Below are 17,898 nucleotides of genomic sequence, written 5' to 3' on the forward strand. Positions count from 1 at the left end.
CAAGGATAATTCAGTAATAGTCCAGCTTATCAAGCTACATTAATTAAGCCTTACAGAGAATCCATACACATTTACCCAAGCTATTTGCTGAGGAGGACTCCCAGGCCAGAGTGTCAAAGGCATTTAGGTACCTAAGATGCAGATAGGCACCTCGTGGGGTTTTCACACCCACCTAAGCAAGTTAGGTACCTACATGCTTTAGAAAATCCCACTATGTGCCTAGTTCCATTTTAAGGCACCAAAATACCTTCAAAAAATCTTGGCCTCGGTGCTATAGCACTACAATTTAGTATGGAGAAATTCCTTCGCCTCTCCTCTAAAGAGTCACGTACTACAATGAATGCCAAATAATTGCTTTAAAAAAATGCCGTAAAATCCACTGAAGTAGTTCTGTGTGAAAGTAGCCTACCTGTGTAAGCCTAGCAAAAATCAAAGAGGTATTACACAGAGTACACATAAATGTGTGTAAAATATACATATACTAGAGTTGGACCAACTATTGGCTAGACTACCTGACCTGCCTGACAACCATTATGCCCAAAATACTTCACCTGGTGACAGGTAACTAAAGCCAGTTTTCTCTGACTTCATCCCTAGAAGCACTGCTCCATAATTACCACTTTTGGCCTGTGTTGTTGCTGGAGATGATGGTACTTCCAAGAGTAACATGAGCTTTCGGGGCTCAGCAGATATGGTGCTGCTTTGCTCTTTGGAAGATAAGTCACGGGCATAGTAATCAGTTCCCTCAAGCCCTACAGAAGTCAGTGGGGGTGTGAAGAATGTAGGATCAGAGCCAAAACTTTTCACTTCTCCCAGGAAAATTAGAATGCCAAATTTATCTGGAAAAGGGTTTTATTAGGTTTGGAATATTTTGGCCACAGCTCTGACTTTAATCGCAAACTGCAGTCTAGATCTCTCTCTTTTTCTGTTAAGGGAGTGTGTATGTGTGTGATAGATGCACTGCTATATTTAAAAATGGTCTGTTCATGGAATTATATCTTGGCCTTTAAAATTTGTCTTGGTCTCACACTGGGAATTAAAGGTATCAGCCTGGAAACTAACTTTTTTTTTTTTTTAAATGCGAACTGTTGAGAGAAACAGATGTTTGGCCTGTATAAAAGGCTAAAAATATAGATGCGTTTCATTTTTGTGTGTTTGTATGCTGCAGCTCAGGAAACCTTCGCTTCTTAAAGTAGGATTGTGTAGGTCCATAACATAGATGAGGCCTGTGTGGTAATTTAAAAACAAAACAAACAGCAATCCATTTCTTTAACATAGCCAAGATATTGAGATTTGAACAGCTACCGCTCATCCTCAGTATGAAATTTCCCAATATAGGAAAGTCCATATAAACATATTAAAGGGACACCAGCCAGGTCAAATTCAGCCCAAAATATACATTTTTGTTAAAAACAAGCTTTTATCAAATGAAAAGCCAACAGAAATGTTTCTGCGATTTATATATATTTCTAGCTGAAACAGATATTTCTTTCCAATAAGTTTACACTGCCCTGTTGTATTTGCATCCCAAACTGTATCTCATCATGCATGTGATCCTGACACTGAAGTCAGATAGAAAATCAGACTGATCACATACAAAAGGGAAAAATGGTAGTCTACTTTCATCCTCCAAGCTGCGTGAAATTCAAAACGGAAACAAAGTGTATGAATATTAAAAAGTAAATAAGATGTTTAACATTTGTTTAATTTTTCATGTAGCCCTATTGAATGCTATTAGTTACCTCAATAAGGACACGCATATATATATACATATATACACACACACACATATAATTTTCTTTATTAATGTTACTATTATATATATATATAACAAATATATATAGAGAGAGAGATTTTAACCTGATGGTGTCTCTTAAACATTGTAACTTATTTAAAGGCAGCGGCAGCTGAAGGATTTGAGGGCCCCAAAGTTTGTGTTCTCTCTGCCCCCAAAATAACTATGTTGCAATGCTCAGTGTTCAAAGAGAGTAATTTGCAGGGGGAGAAGCGTGTAGGGAAATGCAGCCTCTGTAGAGGATCTGGGGTGTTTTTTCCCCTGGTAAGGTATGTTCATAATATATTCACCATGGTGGACTGGGATACATTTGAAAGGCCATATGTGTATTGGTGCATCAGAAATATCTGCATGAGCTAGTGATAAGAGTCACTGGCTGGGTCAGTGTAGCCAAAATAAAGCGAGGGATGAACTCCATCCAAAGCAGGAAAATACTCCCATTCTTCCCCTTCAAATTGTCTGCTGCAGGTAGCCTCGTGCTGTGTCATGATATTGCAATGATTACAATCTCAATCCTGCCTCAGGATTCTCTAATGCAAATTCTGTGTGGGTGCATAGTTCTGCACTAGCAGACCCCAATGCAGAATCAGGGCCTAGGATATGACTTTGCATCAGTACGTGATAGCACTGCCCCATGCTGTTGTCACAGTGTTACCACATATTAAGGTAATGTTGCATTGTGTAAGAACCAGCTTTGTATATCATGACATAAGCTCCGCGCTGGCAGGACTGCTGCTATATACAGGACAGGGAAGTCCAGACAGCCCTCTATGACACTAGTTATTATTGCAAGTACTTAAACACCACACCTATGTCAAAAAGCCACCTTTTCACAAAACAGTGACTAACTACAAAGTGACGCAGTAAAACATAAGAAAACTTTTCAGTAAATAGGGTGAATAATATGCATTTTAAACATTAAATACAAATATTTACATAACTAAGGGCTCGATCCTGCAAGCCCTCCCTTTGGAAAACTCCGATCAACTCCACTAGCAGTACCATGCATGGGGGGCTTATAGGATTGGGCCCTAACTGAAACCGGTCCCAAGAAGCAGCAAGAGTCCAGAATAGTGTAGATTCAATACAGATTTACAAAACTGATTAAAACTGTCCATTCAACAAAAAAATATTTTTTTTTAAATTGGATGAACACATAAGATAAACCATCACTGTCCCTAAAGAGATACTATAGTAACTAGCACATTAGTACATGAAAGATGACAGTAGCTATTGTCAGCTCTCAGATGCTTATTTATTAATTTGTTTAAGAGACCTAGGGTATTTTTAATGATAAGTGTTAAATTATATTTAAAAAAATGCTATTAAGACTACATTCAAATAATTTTACAGGCCAGATTCTGCCTTCAAATAAATACCAGGGATTGAAGTCAGTGGGTAAAATTCATTTCATCCAAAACTTTCACTCACGAATGTTAGTTACTGTATGGATCTACAAACAGAATTGGGCCTGAAGATTCTGACTTAAAATGATATTGTCAAAATATTTTTCAATACGTAAAATATTTGTTTAATCAACTTGCTTTTGATAGTTCTTGGAAGCTCAAAACTGATACATTACTCCTTGCCAACATTTTGTTTTCTCTGTAGTACAAACACACTGGGTCATTAGTGTAGGTTCAGTGGCATAGATTTTTTTTTTTTAAAGTGTTTTGTCTCAGGACAAAAATACAAAACACAAAAAATTACGTAGACTGACAAACTGATGTAAGAAAGAATAGATCGAGTTTTGGAAGCATCCAATGTCACTTTAACAGTGCTAAAGCAAGACATCTCCGAATTATAACTAAAACTATATTCCTACTGTATATCCCATTGTGCCTATGCACTGTGGGGTCTCAAAAGACAGTGTGATCTTAGATAGCATTGGTTCTGCAATATTTAGGCATAGCATGGAATGAGTAAATGGTAATTTTAGTTTTAACTGTAGTGGACTGATTTTGATCCTGGCTTCCATTTTTGAGGCACAGTTTTGGAGATACAAATGTAGGCCCAGATTTTCAGCCCTCGATTTTGGAGGGCTCAACTTGAGAAACCAGGGGCCTGATCTTCAAGGAAATGAGCACCCACAACTCTAGTCAAAGTCAGTGGAAGGTTCAGGTACTCTATGCCTCTGAAAATAAAGCTCAAAGCTTCTGAAGCACCAAAAACCAAAGCACCTACAAATATAGACTTTGGCAATGTTGGCTTCAATTCTCTGATTTGCAGCCACAGCTAGATAGTCATAAATATGGCCCTGACACTGCAAACACTTACACATATGCATAACTTGACTCACAGAAGTAGACCCATTGACTTCAGTAGGACTACTCACATATGTAAAGTTAAGCATGTGCATAAGTGAGCCTGTATTTGGACAAAAATTATGCCTGTAGAAAAAAGGTTTTAAACTCTGAATATTCTTTCATTGGTATTTAAGTAAGATCCTTAATAACACCTGAACACTTTTTTTTGTGGTTTTATATACTCATATGTATGTATACATATGTCTATTTATACAGATCAATACTATATGCACAAACACACACCCTTATTGCACACATCCAAAATTCCTTAAATACAATGCCTCAGCTCAGTAATCATTGGGATTTGGCATGAGGGTCTTCCAGGATTATGGAGTTATAGAAAAAAGGAAAAATAACTTACATGTACTGTATATGGAAAAAGAAGAGAACTTCTGTACATTACACTCAAAGCTTAAAAAATACACCATGCCACCAGTTTTCCAATTAGGAATTAGAATATTGGAATGAATCTGGTATAAATACGATAAACTATGACAGCTTTTATGAGTATATTTTAAATAATAAATACGTGAAAATCATCTGAAATTTAAATTAGTACCAAGTTACAGTGAGCAAAAAGTTCTTTCCCAAACAGATCACTCCTGGGTTCCCTTCTTCTTGTGTTCCAGTTCCGGCAGACGTTCCTCACGGAACTGAGCGTGCTGAGTTCCCACTTTGTGGGCTGTCTCTGTGGCTGCAATGTCAATCTGTGCATATTTGGTTGATACGCCCCCTGAAAAAAACAAGTAAAAAACTGTACAGTTGACTACAGTGTCACACCCTTCTGCGGAAGACTAGTCCAATGGTTAGTGCTCTATCCTGGGCTGTGGGAGGTCTAGGTTCAATTCCTATTCCACCCCAGACTTTCTCTGTGATGTTTGGTAAGTCACTTAGAGACAGATTTTTAAAAAGGATTTAGGTGTTGCTTGACTGAGCGGTGCAACGCCTCACCCCTGGGCAGCCTCTCACCTAGTGGGATTTTCAGTCCTGAGTTGGGTAGCTCATTGTCACATAGGCTCCCCGCAGCTGTCTTCTGTGCAGGAAGTTAGCTAAACCCCTAAGAAAGGGATTTTTCAGAGGCCAACGAGCTGAGTGGGGAGCCGCCTCAGCTAGCCAAAAGTGAAATGGCAGGGAGAAGAGAGGGGATGTGATGCTTTGTGGCTTCAGCCAGACCAGTAAGGGTTGTGTCACTGCCTGCCCTGTAACCTTGGGTGCTTCTGTGCTGCTGACACCAACAGCCAGCTCACAGCACAGTGGCCTCCCCTTGGCTTCCACCATTCTGGTTACTCCTAGCAGGGTGACTCTGCAGCCCTTCCAGTCTCACATCCCCCCCAACACCAGCTCCCCTGCAGTTTCCAGGCCCCTGAAGTCATTAGGTCTGCTGCCTCTGACGAGACAGAGCCCCATACCAGCCTGTTAGTTTACATGAGGACTTCACCCTTTGGTTTAACGCACAGCACTGAGATGGTCTTACAGTAAAGCAAGAATAAGATTATTATTAAAGAAGAGAGGTGCATGTGATAATAGGAAGAATCGAAGACAGATATGGTTACAAGCAAAACAAAACATGCTTTCTAGTGGCTAAAACTTAATTTCAAACCAGTGACAATCTTTGTCTGGGCAGGTTTCCCCATCTCTGGTCAGTTCCACCAGGATCCAAGAAGATCCGTTTTTTATCAGCTCAAAGGCCCTGCTCCCCCTTTTGTCCCTAAGTGATGGGTACCAAAGTGACTTTGTGTTTCTGCTCGTGTTTGCTAGAATCTATTGTCTCTGTTTCCAGAGCCAGGGTGGCTTGCTGGGGGTGCAGGCTCCGTCTCCCGCCATGATCGTTAAGTGGTCTTCCCCAGCACTCGTTTAGCTTGATGGCTTTCTTTACCTTATATGCAGATGTACTTTTCATTGTCCTTTGAGGTATTACCTGGCTCAGTTTACACTGGAGACACAGGAAAAGAGTGAAACAACAGTCCTTTGTCTAAAACAGGCTGGGCTTATGTGTTGTTTGCAAAACACCTTTAAGAACGTATTTCCAGCACACATCTTTTAATTCTTTATGCACCACTCGTACATACATCACACAACAATATTAATGACTAGAGTGTTACCAGTTTGCATATGATACCTTACAATACACTTTTAAAATACAGATTATGACAAGAGTGTGTCGGGGCAATGAGTGTATCAGGCCTGTTGTGAGTTGCGGTATGGTGTGCCCTCTGCTGATTGGCACTGAGGGACTCACAGGGGCTTTGATGGCTAAGTAAGCAGAGAGCAAGACTAGCTCTATAGTCTGGATGGGAGGACACCAGGTTCCAGTTCCTACGTCAATGAATCGTTTGTTATTTATACAAAGCTGAATAGCTTTGACAGGCCCAGCTTTGAGAAAGAGCCACTTCCGAATGCCCTATAGCCTGGTGGTTAGGGCACTTACTTAGCTGGGAGGTAGGAGACCTGTCGTTAAGTCCCTGATCTAAATCTGACAGAACGGGGATTTGGACCTGCGCCTTCCCCATCCCAGGTGAGTGCTCTAGCCATTGGGTCCAAGGGCGATCGCCTCCCCTTTGTTTATTTCCAAGAAAGATTTGATCTGGCTTTAGGCACCTCCCTTCAGGAGGGGGCTCACACTTGTGAATCCCAAGGGGAGACAGGCCCCTCCCTCTGGCCCGGTGTTAGGTTCTTAGCTATCTTTTTGGGGTGAGGCTTAGGCAATGCCCCTCTCCTCCGCATTTCTTACTGGCTAGCTTAGGCAGCTCCCCGCTCACTCTGCTGGCTTCTGTGAATCCACTCTTAAGCACCAAACGCTCCCCATTCTGTGTAAATGGAGCCTAGGCCTCTAACTCAGAGCTGAGGTGTGTGGCAGGGTAGCTAAATGATGCAAAGCCAGATCCTGAAAAGTATTTAAGTGTCTAACTCCTATTGATTTCAATGGGAGTTAAATACCTTTGAGGATTTGGGCCTAAGTCCTTTTGTAGATCTAGGCCTCTGTGCCTCACTTCCCCATCCCCAAAGGGGAGTAATAGCACCATTAATGTTGTGAGGTCCTCAGATACTACAGTGACAGGGGCCATATTAGTACCTTAGATAGGTAAAGAGAAATAGCGATAACACTTAAAAGTTTGGAACTTGTTTAATCAAAACTAGATTTAAACACACACACACACACACACACAAAATACACTAAAAGTTCAATACTGAAAGATCTTATAGCGAAAATTGTCAATACTGAGTATAAAGAATTAAATGCAAAATTCTCATTGGAATTTATCTGATTGGGGAATTACACTTCCGAATCTCCATGTATGGTGTTATAATTCATTCTCAGGTGCTGAAGGATTAATCCTGCAAGAGGCTGAGTAGCCAGAGCCAGATTAACGTATATGGTACTCTGTTCTAGCAGAGCATTTAAGCACATGCTTAATTTTAAGCATGTGAGCAATCCCACTGGTCAATGGGACTATACATGTGCTTAAAGTTGAGCACATGCTTAAGTACTTTGCTGGATATTAGAATTGTACAGAGAAGTATGAGTAAAAGTACAGAGAAAGGCAACAAAAATGATTGGGGTATGGAAGAACTTCCACATGAGAAGCAATTAAAATGACTGGCTCTGTTCATCTTAGAAAAGAGACAATTGTCTATAAAATCATGAATGGTATGGAGAAAATAATAGGGGGGTATTATTTAGCCTTTCACCTAACACAAGAACCAGGGGTCACGCAATGAAATTAATAGGCAGGTTTAAAACAAATATAAGGAAATACTTCTTCACACAATGCACAGTCCACCTGGGGAACTTGTTACCAGGGGATGTTGTGAAGGAGAAAAGTAAAACTGGGTTCAACAAAGAATGAGATAAGTTCATGGAGAATATTAGCCAACATGGTCAGGGATGCAGCCCCATGCTCTGGATGTCCCTAAACATCTGATTGCCAGAAGCTGGGACTGGACAGCAGGGGATGGATCACTCGATAAATTGCTCTGTTCTGTTCATTCCCTCTGAAACATCTGGCACCAGCCATTGTCAGAAGACAGGATACTGTGTTAGGTGGACCATTGGTCTGATCCAGTATGACTGTTCTTATGGATCATGCCAGAGTACTCAGCATCTTGCAGGACCAAGCCCTATAGGTCCATGCCTAGGGCCCCAGTTCCTGGAGTCATGCAGAATCATAGAATCATAGAATATTAGAGTTGGAAGGGACCTCAGGAGGTCATCTAGTCCAACTCCCTGCTCAAAGCAGGACTAACCTCAGCTATATCATCCCAGCCAGGGCTTTGTCAAGCCACAGCTTAAAAACCTCTAAGGATGGAGATTCCACCACCTCCCTAGGTAACCCATTCCAGTGCTTCACCACCCTCCTAGTGAAAAACTTTTTCCTAATGTCCAACCTAGACCTCCCCAACTGCAACTTGAGACCATTGCTTCTTGTTCTGTCATCTGCCACCACCGAGAACAGCCTAGCCCCATCCTCCCTGGAACCCCCTTTCAGGTAGTTAAAGGCCGCTATCAAATCCCCCTCATTCTTCTCTTTTGCAGACTAAACAAGCCCAGTTCCCTTAGCCTCTCCTCATAAGTCCTGTGCTCCAGCCCCCTAATCATTTTTGTTGACCTCCCATCAGGTTCTTAGCTTTTGTTTATTTAAAAAAGGCAAGTTTCTAAATCTCATAGATGTAAAGAAAACCTTGAAACTATGAATCAAGTACGGACAATGAAATGACATCTGCCTAAGCCTGAAACATTGGCTCTGAAAGGGATGAAGTCCCTTTCATCCTAACGGCACCCTAACACCAAGACCCACTACTCTGGGAGGCCCTACCAACATCATTGCAGCAGAGGATTCTGTGTGTGGCAGAAGAGTGCAGTGGGCCCTGAGCTATCTAAATTATGCCAGGGCAGTGCTAGATACCAGAGCAGCTTGCATCTCTGAGAAGTATCAACACCAGTTTCTAGACAAAGGACTGTGCTGCCGGGTCTGGCATATAGAGGAAGGATTCCTGATAGGGTTAGCTTTTTTTCTGTTTTATGAACTTCATGGATGTGGCTTTTGGCCTGCCGCAGACATCTAAACCTATAGGTGATGAGCACCTGCAGCCCTACTGAGCTGTAGCTGCTCAGTGCATCTGAAAATAAGGCTACTTTTACTTAGGTGCCTAAATATGGGTTTTGTTGGTTAACTTTATACACCTACATTTGAAAAATGGAGTCTTAGGCTCTCTGGCCCAGATCCACAAAGGTATTTAGGCTCCTACCGTCCATTTAAATCAAAGGTAGTTAACACCTTTGCGGATCTGGGCCTCTCTTCCACATCTGTGCAATGGAGAGGACAATACTCATCTAACCCACAATTGTGTACAGTCGGCTATATAAATCCTACAAATGAAATAGAAGCCGAGCACAACTCTGCTAGCTCTGGGGACATAGCAGCCTCCAGAGCCCCAGTTTAGCAGGACAGTTGTCCCTAAAAAAATGTTTCTAAATGTTGACAATCACAGGCAGACCACAGCACAAGCAGCTGGCTCCATTTCTCCTGCAGCAAGCGCCCAGGAGTACAAGACCGGTCTTTGCATGCACACACAGTTTATATTTATCATTTAGTAGTAATAATGGCCCACTTAAAGGTCCCTACCTCTTATGCCTGTGCTAGGTTCTTGAAGCTCCAGTTCCATGTAGTGGAGCTGTTTCTTTGATGTAGGACTGACAGGAATATTAACGTAGGTTGCTGTCTCACTGTGGGTTCGATCAGATACAGGTAGATCTGTTGAATAACCTACTGCCCCTCCTAAAAAAATTAACATACAATTATGGCTAAAGTTCATAACTATTAATAATCAATTTCATAACAGCAAACAATTCTCTCACGTATTCTATTTATAAATGCCCAGCAGAAAAAAGAAAACACAAAAGCTCTTCACCATAAGGAATTCATGGAGGTTACTATGGACCTGATCGGCCTAGGGCTGAGGCCCAGACCCTCCAAAGGCATTTAGGTGCCTAAATCCCACTGAAATCAATGGGAATTTGGCACCTAAATATCTTTTAAAGACCTGGGCTCAATGAAGTCAACAGAGGTTGAGGATGCTTCACATTTTGCAGAACAAGTGCCTTGACTGAACGTGCACCTATCAAGCGAACTAAATTCTGAAGTAAACTGAAGCATACATTTCACAAAAAACACAAAAGACCCATTGGAATAGTATTCTTTCTGTTACGTTCTTGAGTTAGCACCTGGAGTCCAATGGTCATTTTTGTTGCCATTTAAAAACATCTGAAAACTTCGCTTGATTATTTGAAGGAATATCTGTGCTAGATACACCTCAAATCAATGCTCTCTCTATTTTCTTTTATGGAGGTTTGCCTCTAACGGTAGACTTTGATACAACTTTATTAAATGCTTCATATTTTGCATGCACATTCCAGAACTAGCTTTGTCCAGCACAAGTACAAACTATTTTTCATAATTACATATTTGCATAGATTAGACTGAGTCTATGGAATAAAGGTTGGTCATAGGCATGCAACAGAATCGCAAGCACTGCCTGTCAGCACCAGGCCGAATTGAGAAAAGTATTCTAAAGCAGCTGAAAGGTAATGGGATGCTTTAGTGTGTTTGCACAACTGTTACTAAGGGAAGAATCCTGCCCCCAGTGTGCTGTGTCTTGCATTTGGAAAGGCTATCTCACATGGCAGCGTAAAATGCAGTACCAAACCAGGAAGTGTAAATCATTGCCCAGGCAGTCTTTGAATTGCTGGAGTAACAGTGCTGAAGTGTTTGAGTGACAGATTGAAACTGCAATTTGCTAAAGACTCATTCTATGCTATTGCTTCACCTCAATTTCTTACTCTTTTTTTATCTATTACACACAAAAAACAACATTAAAAAGACATTGTTAAGGTAGAAAAGTCAAGCCCTCAGAGGTTTAACAAGTCCCTGTCCCCTTGCCTAACCAGTCCCAGAATGCCTCTTCTTCTCTCCTCTCCTCCAGCGCCCAGTCCCAGCCATCCCTGCCTCCTCATCCCACCAGCCTCTCCTGCCCCAGTCACTGGTCCCAATCTCTTTGCCAACCATTCTCAAACTCCTTCCCCAGCCGCTCCCAGTCATTTATTGTCTACCCACCTCCAGCCCCAGTCTTACCAGACTCCTTGTCCCACACTATTTCTTCCCCTCAACCCCAATCCAGCTTTTGTTCCTTATGCTTTTGAATCAGATGGCTTCCTCCTCCATGCTGCCTGGGTGCCAGGAAAGGGGTCATGGAGCGCACAGAGAGACAGGTGCCCTGCTCTCAGCTGCAGTGCCCACCCTTGCTCCATAACATCGGGAAGCAGCCATTATAGGGAAAGTCTGGCTTTGGCTCTGTAGCACTGGGCTGGAGGGAACGTGCTCAATTGTTCTGTGGGGATTGTTGCATATACATGAGCCATGAGGAGATGGTGCATGCTCACTTGCTCTGTGGGAATGGCACCAGCATAGCTGATAGTAGTAGGAGCTGTGAGAGGCTGAAGCATGCTCAGTGAGGATGAATCTGTAGAGATTTTAGCGGCTACAACCAAAGAAGTCTCTACTGAGCATGTGCAAACTGTGATTTTTAAAAGGCTTGTAACTTGGCCAGATTTGGCAAATTTTCATGGATACAGGCAAAGACATGTCCTGACACAATGTCCTTGCTCTGCCAAATTTCAGGGGCCTGCTCCAAAGCATGGGGAAGCTAGAGATGTTCAAAGAAAATGTTGCCAAAATATTTTAACGTGCAAAACAATATATTTTCCCTAGCCTCATTCTTGGAAATGGCTGAACCATTTTGGCTGGAATTTAAAAATTAGCCTGAGGGAGGCACTTGGTATGTAAAATTTCAGTGTGAGTGATTAAATTTTGGCAAAGCTATAAGCAAATTAAAATAGGGTCTTATCAAGGGACGTGTTAGGCAACCATAAGAATAGGTGGCTCTACCAGGCCTGCCTATGATACAGCACCCAGGAAGAGCGAGGTGCTTTACAGAACAAACCAAATTCCAATATCCTCTTCCAGGAGCTTACATGCAAAGTTTAGACATGATGCAGGATCGAAGGCAGTGGGGAGAGCTGTAGACTAATATGGAGTTTTGAACTGTCAGGAATGAAAAGAGGAGAATCTTGAATTGTTCACATATATGTTATGTTGGGAGGTTGGGGAAAACCTCACTGAAGCTGGTAGGTGTAACTAACCACCACACTTCATTTAAATTAAACGTAAGAAACAATCAAGTTCCTTTATGTAACCAAATAGCTGAAACACCATCCAAACCACAGGCACATAACAAGCCTGAGTAGAAGCTGAACTAGGTGGCCCAAGGGGTTTTCCCAGAGACCGATACTGGAAATGCAGGGCGTGGGACATTAATTGGTGGAGCTGCTTGTATCTGTGTGTGATAGGCAGCAAAAACACATAGGACATAGAGAAGGAGAATAGAAGCCTCAGACACAGCCGAGAAACCCTGGTAGTGTGATCCTGAGAAAAGGAGTGAAGAGTGAGAGAGCTTTAGGGTAAAAGTACTAGTTGAAAGAGGCTTAGAACTGTGAGCAAAGAAACTGTCTCCTGTTATTTGATTTCTACTGTGTTCAGGAAACAGAACTTAGTGCTGTCTTTGCACAGTAGTGCGTCAAAGAAATACCTGACTATCACCAGTTTCTCCTCCTAACAAACATTTGATCCTGAAAACTGGCTAAACAGTCGGGTTAAAAAGTGGTAACAATATATATTAAGAGACAAAAACAGCAAAGAGATTATACAAAGTGGGGTGTATGGTCAGAGGAATGGGAGAGGAAGATGATTTTGGTAGCAACTTTCTGGATTAATTGGAGGTGGAAGTTGAGGGGTCAAGGAATAGGAGATTGAAGTAGTCAAGGAGGGAGATATGTTGGACATGAATAGACCATGAGGAACAGTTGAATTCTGGAGATATTGTGGGAGAAGATTTGGCGATTGCTGGGGTGAGAGAAGAAAGAAAGAAAGAAAGAAAAATTTTGACACTGAGACTGCAAGCTACGGGGACAGGAAGGATGGTGTAGTCAACAATCACATAGAAAGGGGAAAGATCGGATGGTTTTGGGGGGGAAATGATGTTTTATTGAGACTTCTGGGGAGTATTTTGGCATAAACATTTCTCTTGTTGTTGGCATGATTCTGATCCCTTTGCAGACCCTGTGGTGTAATGAAAATTGTGTTGCAATTGTGATCTATCATATTAAATTCTCAGAAGTTTTCCTGACCCTGCTTGCAGCCAGGGGGCTCTGTAGAAGAGCATGTGATCAGAGTCAGTCTTCCCAACAGACAGCCTAGCGTAAGGAAGGAGGAGTTTGTGCCTCTTTGTTTTAAGGAGCAGCCTGCTTTGTCTCTCTCTGTTTTGGGGTTATTGTGTATTATCATTCATAATTATAAGAAATTATATGTTGCAACATTACAGCAAGAGTATTTTATGTTTTTATCTAACGTCTCTGTTTGTATGCCACGAAATATAACAGACACCACCCTCGGGCTATGTCTACACTGCAAGCATTACAATGGAACAGCTGCAGCATCAAAGCTATGATGCTTTAGTGCAGACACTTACTACAGCAATGGAAAGGGTTTTTGCGTCACTGTAGTAAAACCACCCCCCTCAAAGGTGGTAGCTAGGTAGATATAAATCTTCTTTTAGTGTAGACATATTTAAGTAAATTCACTACCTTCTGATGTAATTAGTTGCAGTTCTCTTTACTCACCAGGTTCTTCAGGAGCAGTAGAAGTTCCAAGTTCTGCAGGTGGTGCCATCAACCCAAAACCACCTTTAGGACCTAGAACATGGAAACATTTTCAACAGCGTTGGTCCTATTGAAGCTAGTAAATTGGATGGTGATAATAAAGTACACAATTGCCTTCTTTCAGTTTCTAGGTGCATAATCTAAATAGTAATGCTAAAAAACAACTGAAAAGATAAATATGGGCCAAGTAGAAGTGCTGAGACTTTCATGGAGATGTTCATATTTTCTAATGAGAGCAATGGCAAGGACATAAGCATTAACACCCATTTTAAAAGTTCTCAACTGAGGGTTATTGAAGTAAACGTGAGTTTTGCCATAAACTGCAGTGGGAGCAATATCAAGCCTTGAATGTGTGATTCAATGTGAGGTGGGAGGATGATCTTGGGAGCTCCTGGAAACCCCTGGTTAAAGTTCCACCACAGCATGGTAGGCTGATTTCTCTGTCTCTGATGGAGGTCATCACTTTCCTGGAAATTGCTTAAACCATCCCTCCCAGAGAAGATTTTGCTTGCCAAAAGGAAATTTGTCATCTCTGGAATGGACCATGTTGCACCACATCACAAGTGTTTTCAGAACATTCCCCAAGGAGACTATCCCCAGCTCTCTCTGCAGTCCTCACACACCATCCCAATCAAAATTACGCAATATGAAGGCTATACTATACTATCAATATACTTGCATTAGGTTTTCAGCTACAAATATTTGCAGCTTAATGTGCTTGTTTGCCCTGTTTTGTCTCCTCCAGCCTTCATTTTTATGGGGCAGTATACTTTAAATGGCCCTCATCTCTAGTATATAGGATTTATCACAGGCTAAGGTGGAAAATGTTTGTGGGAGCCCCTTGTTAAAATATTGGCAGCATTTCACGGACATGAATAGGATTAGTGCCTGTGCCTTGGCACAAAGCCCACCTGTCACTGCCTTTTCTAAACTTACCTGTCAATGCCATTTCTAATAAAATATTAATTCATCTGTAAATTGAATGGAAAAATAAGCCATAACACAGATCACATCAGGAAATATCACTGTTAGACATCACTTTTAAAACTCTGCCGTCTTAAGGGGAAAGCTACACACTTCTATGTACACAACTTCACTCATTATACCTACCGGCTTGCAGAGGGTGCCCTTTATGTACTTTCAGAGATCCAGAAGCTGCCATGACAGAAGACGCACCTGTTTTTAAAGAGAGATCTGCTCATTAATGCTAACTACCCTTTGTTATTATTAGATGTATGCTGTGCCCACACATTCACAGTCAATGTTTCCAAATAAATTACTCTGAAAAAAAAAAATCATTGGTAAGAAATACAAGATTGCTTTTGTCATTGGAAGTCTTTGTTCAAATAACTCCTTTTTCAGTTGTTCATTTAAATCCTCCTCTTGTAATTGTTATTATTTAAATTAATTCTTCTGTTGTCTTTGCTTTGGAACAAAGAATCCCCAAAAAAGTTTCCACAGGCCAGTATCTGCCATCATTACTCACCCAGTCAATGGAGCTACTCACAGAGTAAGGTAGTACTCACTGTGGGTAAAGGTGACAGTATTGTATCCAGCATTGTGAACTGAGGCTACTGCAACCCTAACTGTGTCTTTGGAATAGTTTAACCACAAAACTTGGTGCTGTAATTAATGTCTCATCAGATCTGATCCAACACAATCAAATTGTAGGCAAGATGCAATAAATAAGCAACAACTAGAAGGGGAAAGGACAGGTTTTGACTTCAGTGAGTTTGGCTCCAGCCCTCGCTTGTGCCAGTGAAATATTGTTCAGCATTTTACTGTCTCAGTTAATCACAGAAGTCTGAGATAATAAAGAAAAGTAGACTATCCAGACCATCTCGCCATCAATCCAGAATTGCTCAGTATGGTACAGAGCTATAAATATACATCAGATTTATACCACTTTGCAAGCTATATAGCCTGTTAAGACAGTTATTATGATACCTATTTAGGCAATTTGGGACAGTGTCTGTTTTCTTTACAGTTCTCATTATAGACTCATAGACTTTAAGGTCACAAGGGACCATCGTGCTCATCTACTCTGACCTCTTGCACATTGCAAACCACAGAACCTCACCCACCCATTCCTGAAATAGACCCCTAACTTCCCAACCCAAGGGGGTTTCTGCCAATGTGACCTGGGGAAAAATTCCTTCCCAATCCCAAATATGGTGATTAGTTAGACCCTGAGCATGTAGGCAAGATGCACCAGCCAGATACTTGGGAAAGAACACTCAGTAGGCAGTCCCATCGTACCATTCCCCTCCATAAACTGATCAAGCTCAGTCTTGAAGCCATTTAGGTTTTTTGCCCCCACTGCTCCCTTTGGAAGGTTGTTCCAGAAATTCACTTCACTGAGAGCACCATTACTCATGATGAGTTGCATTTACACAAATAATTCCACTGGGACTACATGTGTGTAAGCGCCACTCAGTTTAAATAAGAGTGGAGGGCTACGCCCTTTATTGTATTTTTAATACCACACTACCGGTGACAGGGCAGCTGTGCTGTGCGCTATTTGGCAGAAGGAGACTGCATTTGGTACCTGGTGCAGAACTATCACCACCTCCTAAAATGATGCCGATTCCCTGAAGAAGTGAGAGCCACTGAGTCTCTGAGACACAGTTTAAAAATAACCAAACATATCTCACCATGAAGCCATTATATAACCTAAACAGGGCTCTCAATATTTGACTGTCAAACAAAGCTGAATAACCACGGAATCATGCTAAATCGAACCACGCCAAAGATGATTTAAATTAAATATGAATACAGATTAGAGGGTTGTAAACAAATTCTTCACAAGTACACAGCTGGACCAAAAAAAAGCCATATTACAGTACTTGTGCACACAAAAAAAAGTGTATGTGCTATAACCAGGGCCTACAAACACACATTTTAAAAGTAGCTAATACTGAGGAATTTAATTTTTTTTTAACTCACATGGAGCCAGCTTGTAGTGTACTTATACACCCTGGCGACCACTCACTCAGTGACACTGGTTTCAGTGGAAATAGGTACGAGAAAATGCTCCTTAGAGTGAAAAAGAGCAGCACGATCTGGCTTCATGGTAATGACCAGCTACATTTTCATTGTGATTGGTTTTCTTTTTCCGCCTCTCTTTTCCCAGAAGCTATAATGTGCCCTTCCATTCGTCCTTGAGCCACTGTAATAATCTTTCCGCAAATGACAGTTTTTAACTTGAGACCACTTCAGATGTTTCTTAACTGCAGTGTAATTAGATTCAGTTTTCTCTTCATCACAAAACTGAGTTGCGTGAGTTTAATCAGGAGCGCAGTGCAATTCAATAGGAATCATCCTGCAGGGAAAGTGGACTTTTAAGCAACAATCTAAGAGGTGTGTAAGAAGAGACTCTGCCCTGACGGTTGTATGAAAGAGAAACTAAACGATGAAACAATTAGCTATTAGAATCCATTTACGGTCAGGTTGATGTTACCCCCTCCCCTTGTTTGTCTCTATTTGAAAGAGCCCCATTAGTGCTTCAAGAAAGGTTCCCTTGCATTTCACTTTACCTCAGTGGTCCCCAAACTGTGGCGTGCACCCCGTAGGGAGCACCGAGGGATGTTAATGGGACACAGGGCAGGGGCCAGTCCCCACAGGGGTGGGGAAGGAGCACTGCAATTTCAGCCCTGCTTCACCCCCAGACTAGCACCATCCCCAGCCTTGCTTCTCCCTCAACCCCATTCAGCCTCCAGTTCTCTCTGCCTCCAGGCACAGTTCTACCCTCACTCCCTCTCTGCCACCCAGACCAGCTCCAGCCACAGCTCCTCCCTCCCCCCCCTCCTCCAAGACCAGCTCTGCTGTCATTCCTACTCCACCCCCCAGACCAGCTCCACCTCTAGGCCCAGCTCCTCCCCCAACCCGAGTTCCACCTTCAGCCCAAGCTGTGCTGCTAAGGCAGCCTTGGCTGTACAGTAATGAAGGGGGGGGGGGGGGTGCGGGCCGATCCTGTTAATGGAAAAGCGCTGGGGGGGGGGTGTGACTGAAAAAATATGAGCAGC

The 17,898-nt window shown here is 42.1% G+C and overlaps 1 protein-coding gene across 1 annotated transcript in view; it reads right to left on the minus strand.

The window, feature by feature from the left end:
- Positions 1 to 1,848: 1,848 nt before the first annotated feature.
- Positions 1,849 to 17,898, minus strand: part of DOK7 (docking protein 7) — a 97,346-nt gene continuing 81,296 nt past the window's right edge. Inside the window, exons 9-12 of the mRNA XM_067558882.1 lie at positions 14,984 to 15,049; positions 13,835 to 13,906; positions 9,726 to 9,878; positions 1,849 to 4,834 (exon numbers count right to left, since the gene is read on the minus strand). Coding sequence (XP_067414983.1) covers positions 4,698 to 4,834; positions 9,726 to 9,878; positions 13,835 to 13,906; positions 14,984 to 15,049 — 428 coding nt within the window. The 3' untranslated portion in view covers positions 1,849 to 4,697. The remainder of the gene's footprint in view (positions 4,835 to 9,725; positions 9,879 to 13,834; positions 13,907 to 14,983; positions 15,050 to 17,898) is intronic.

Source organism: Emydura macquarii, unplaced genomic scaffold (assembly GCF_026122565.2).
Source record: "Emydura macquarii macquarii isolate MOO-44397 ecotype Brisbane River unplaced genomic scaffold, CSIRO-AGI_Emac_v2 contig_2199, whole genome shotgun sequence".
Classification (NCBI taxonomy): domain Eukaryota; kingdom Metazoa; phylum Chordata; order Testudines; family Chelidae; genus Emydura; species Emydura macquarii.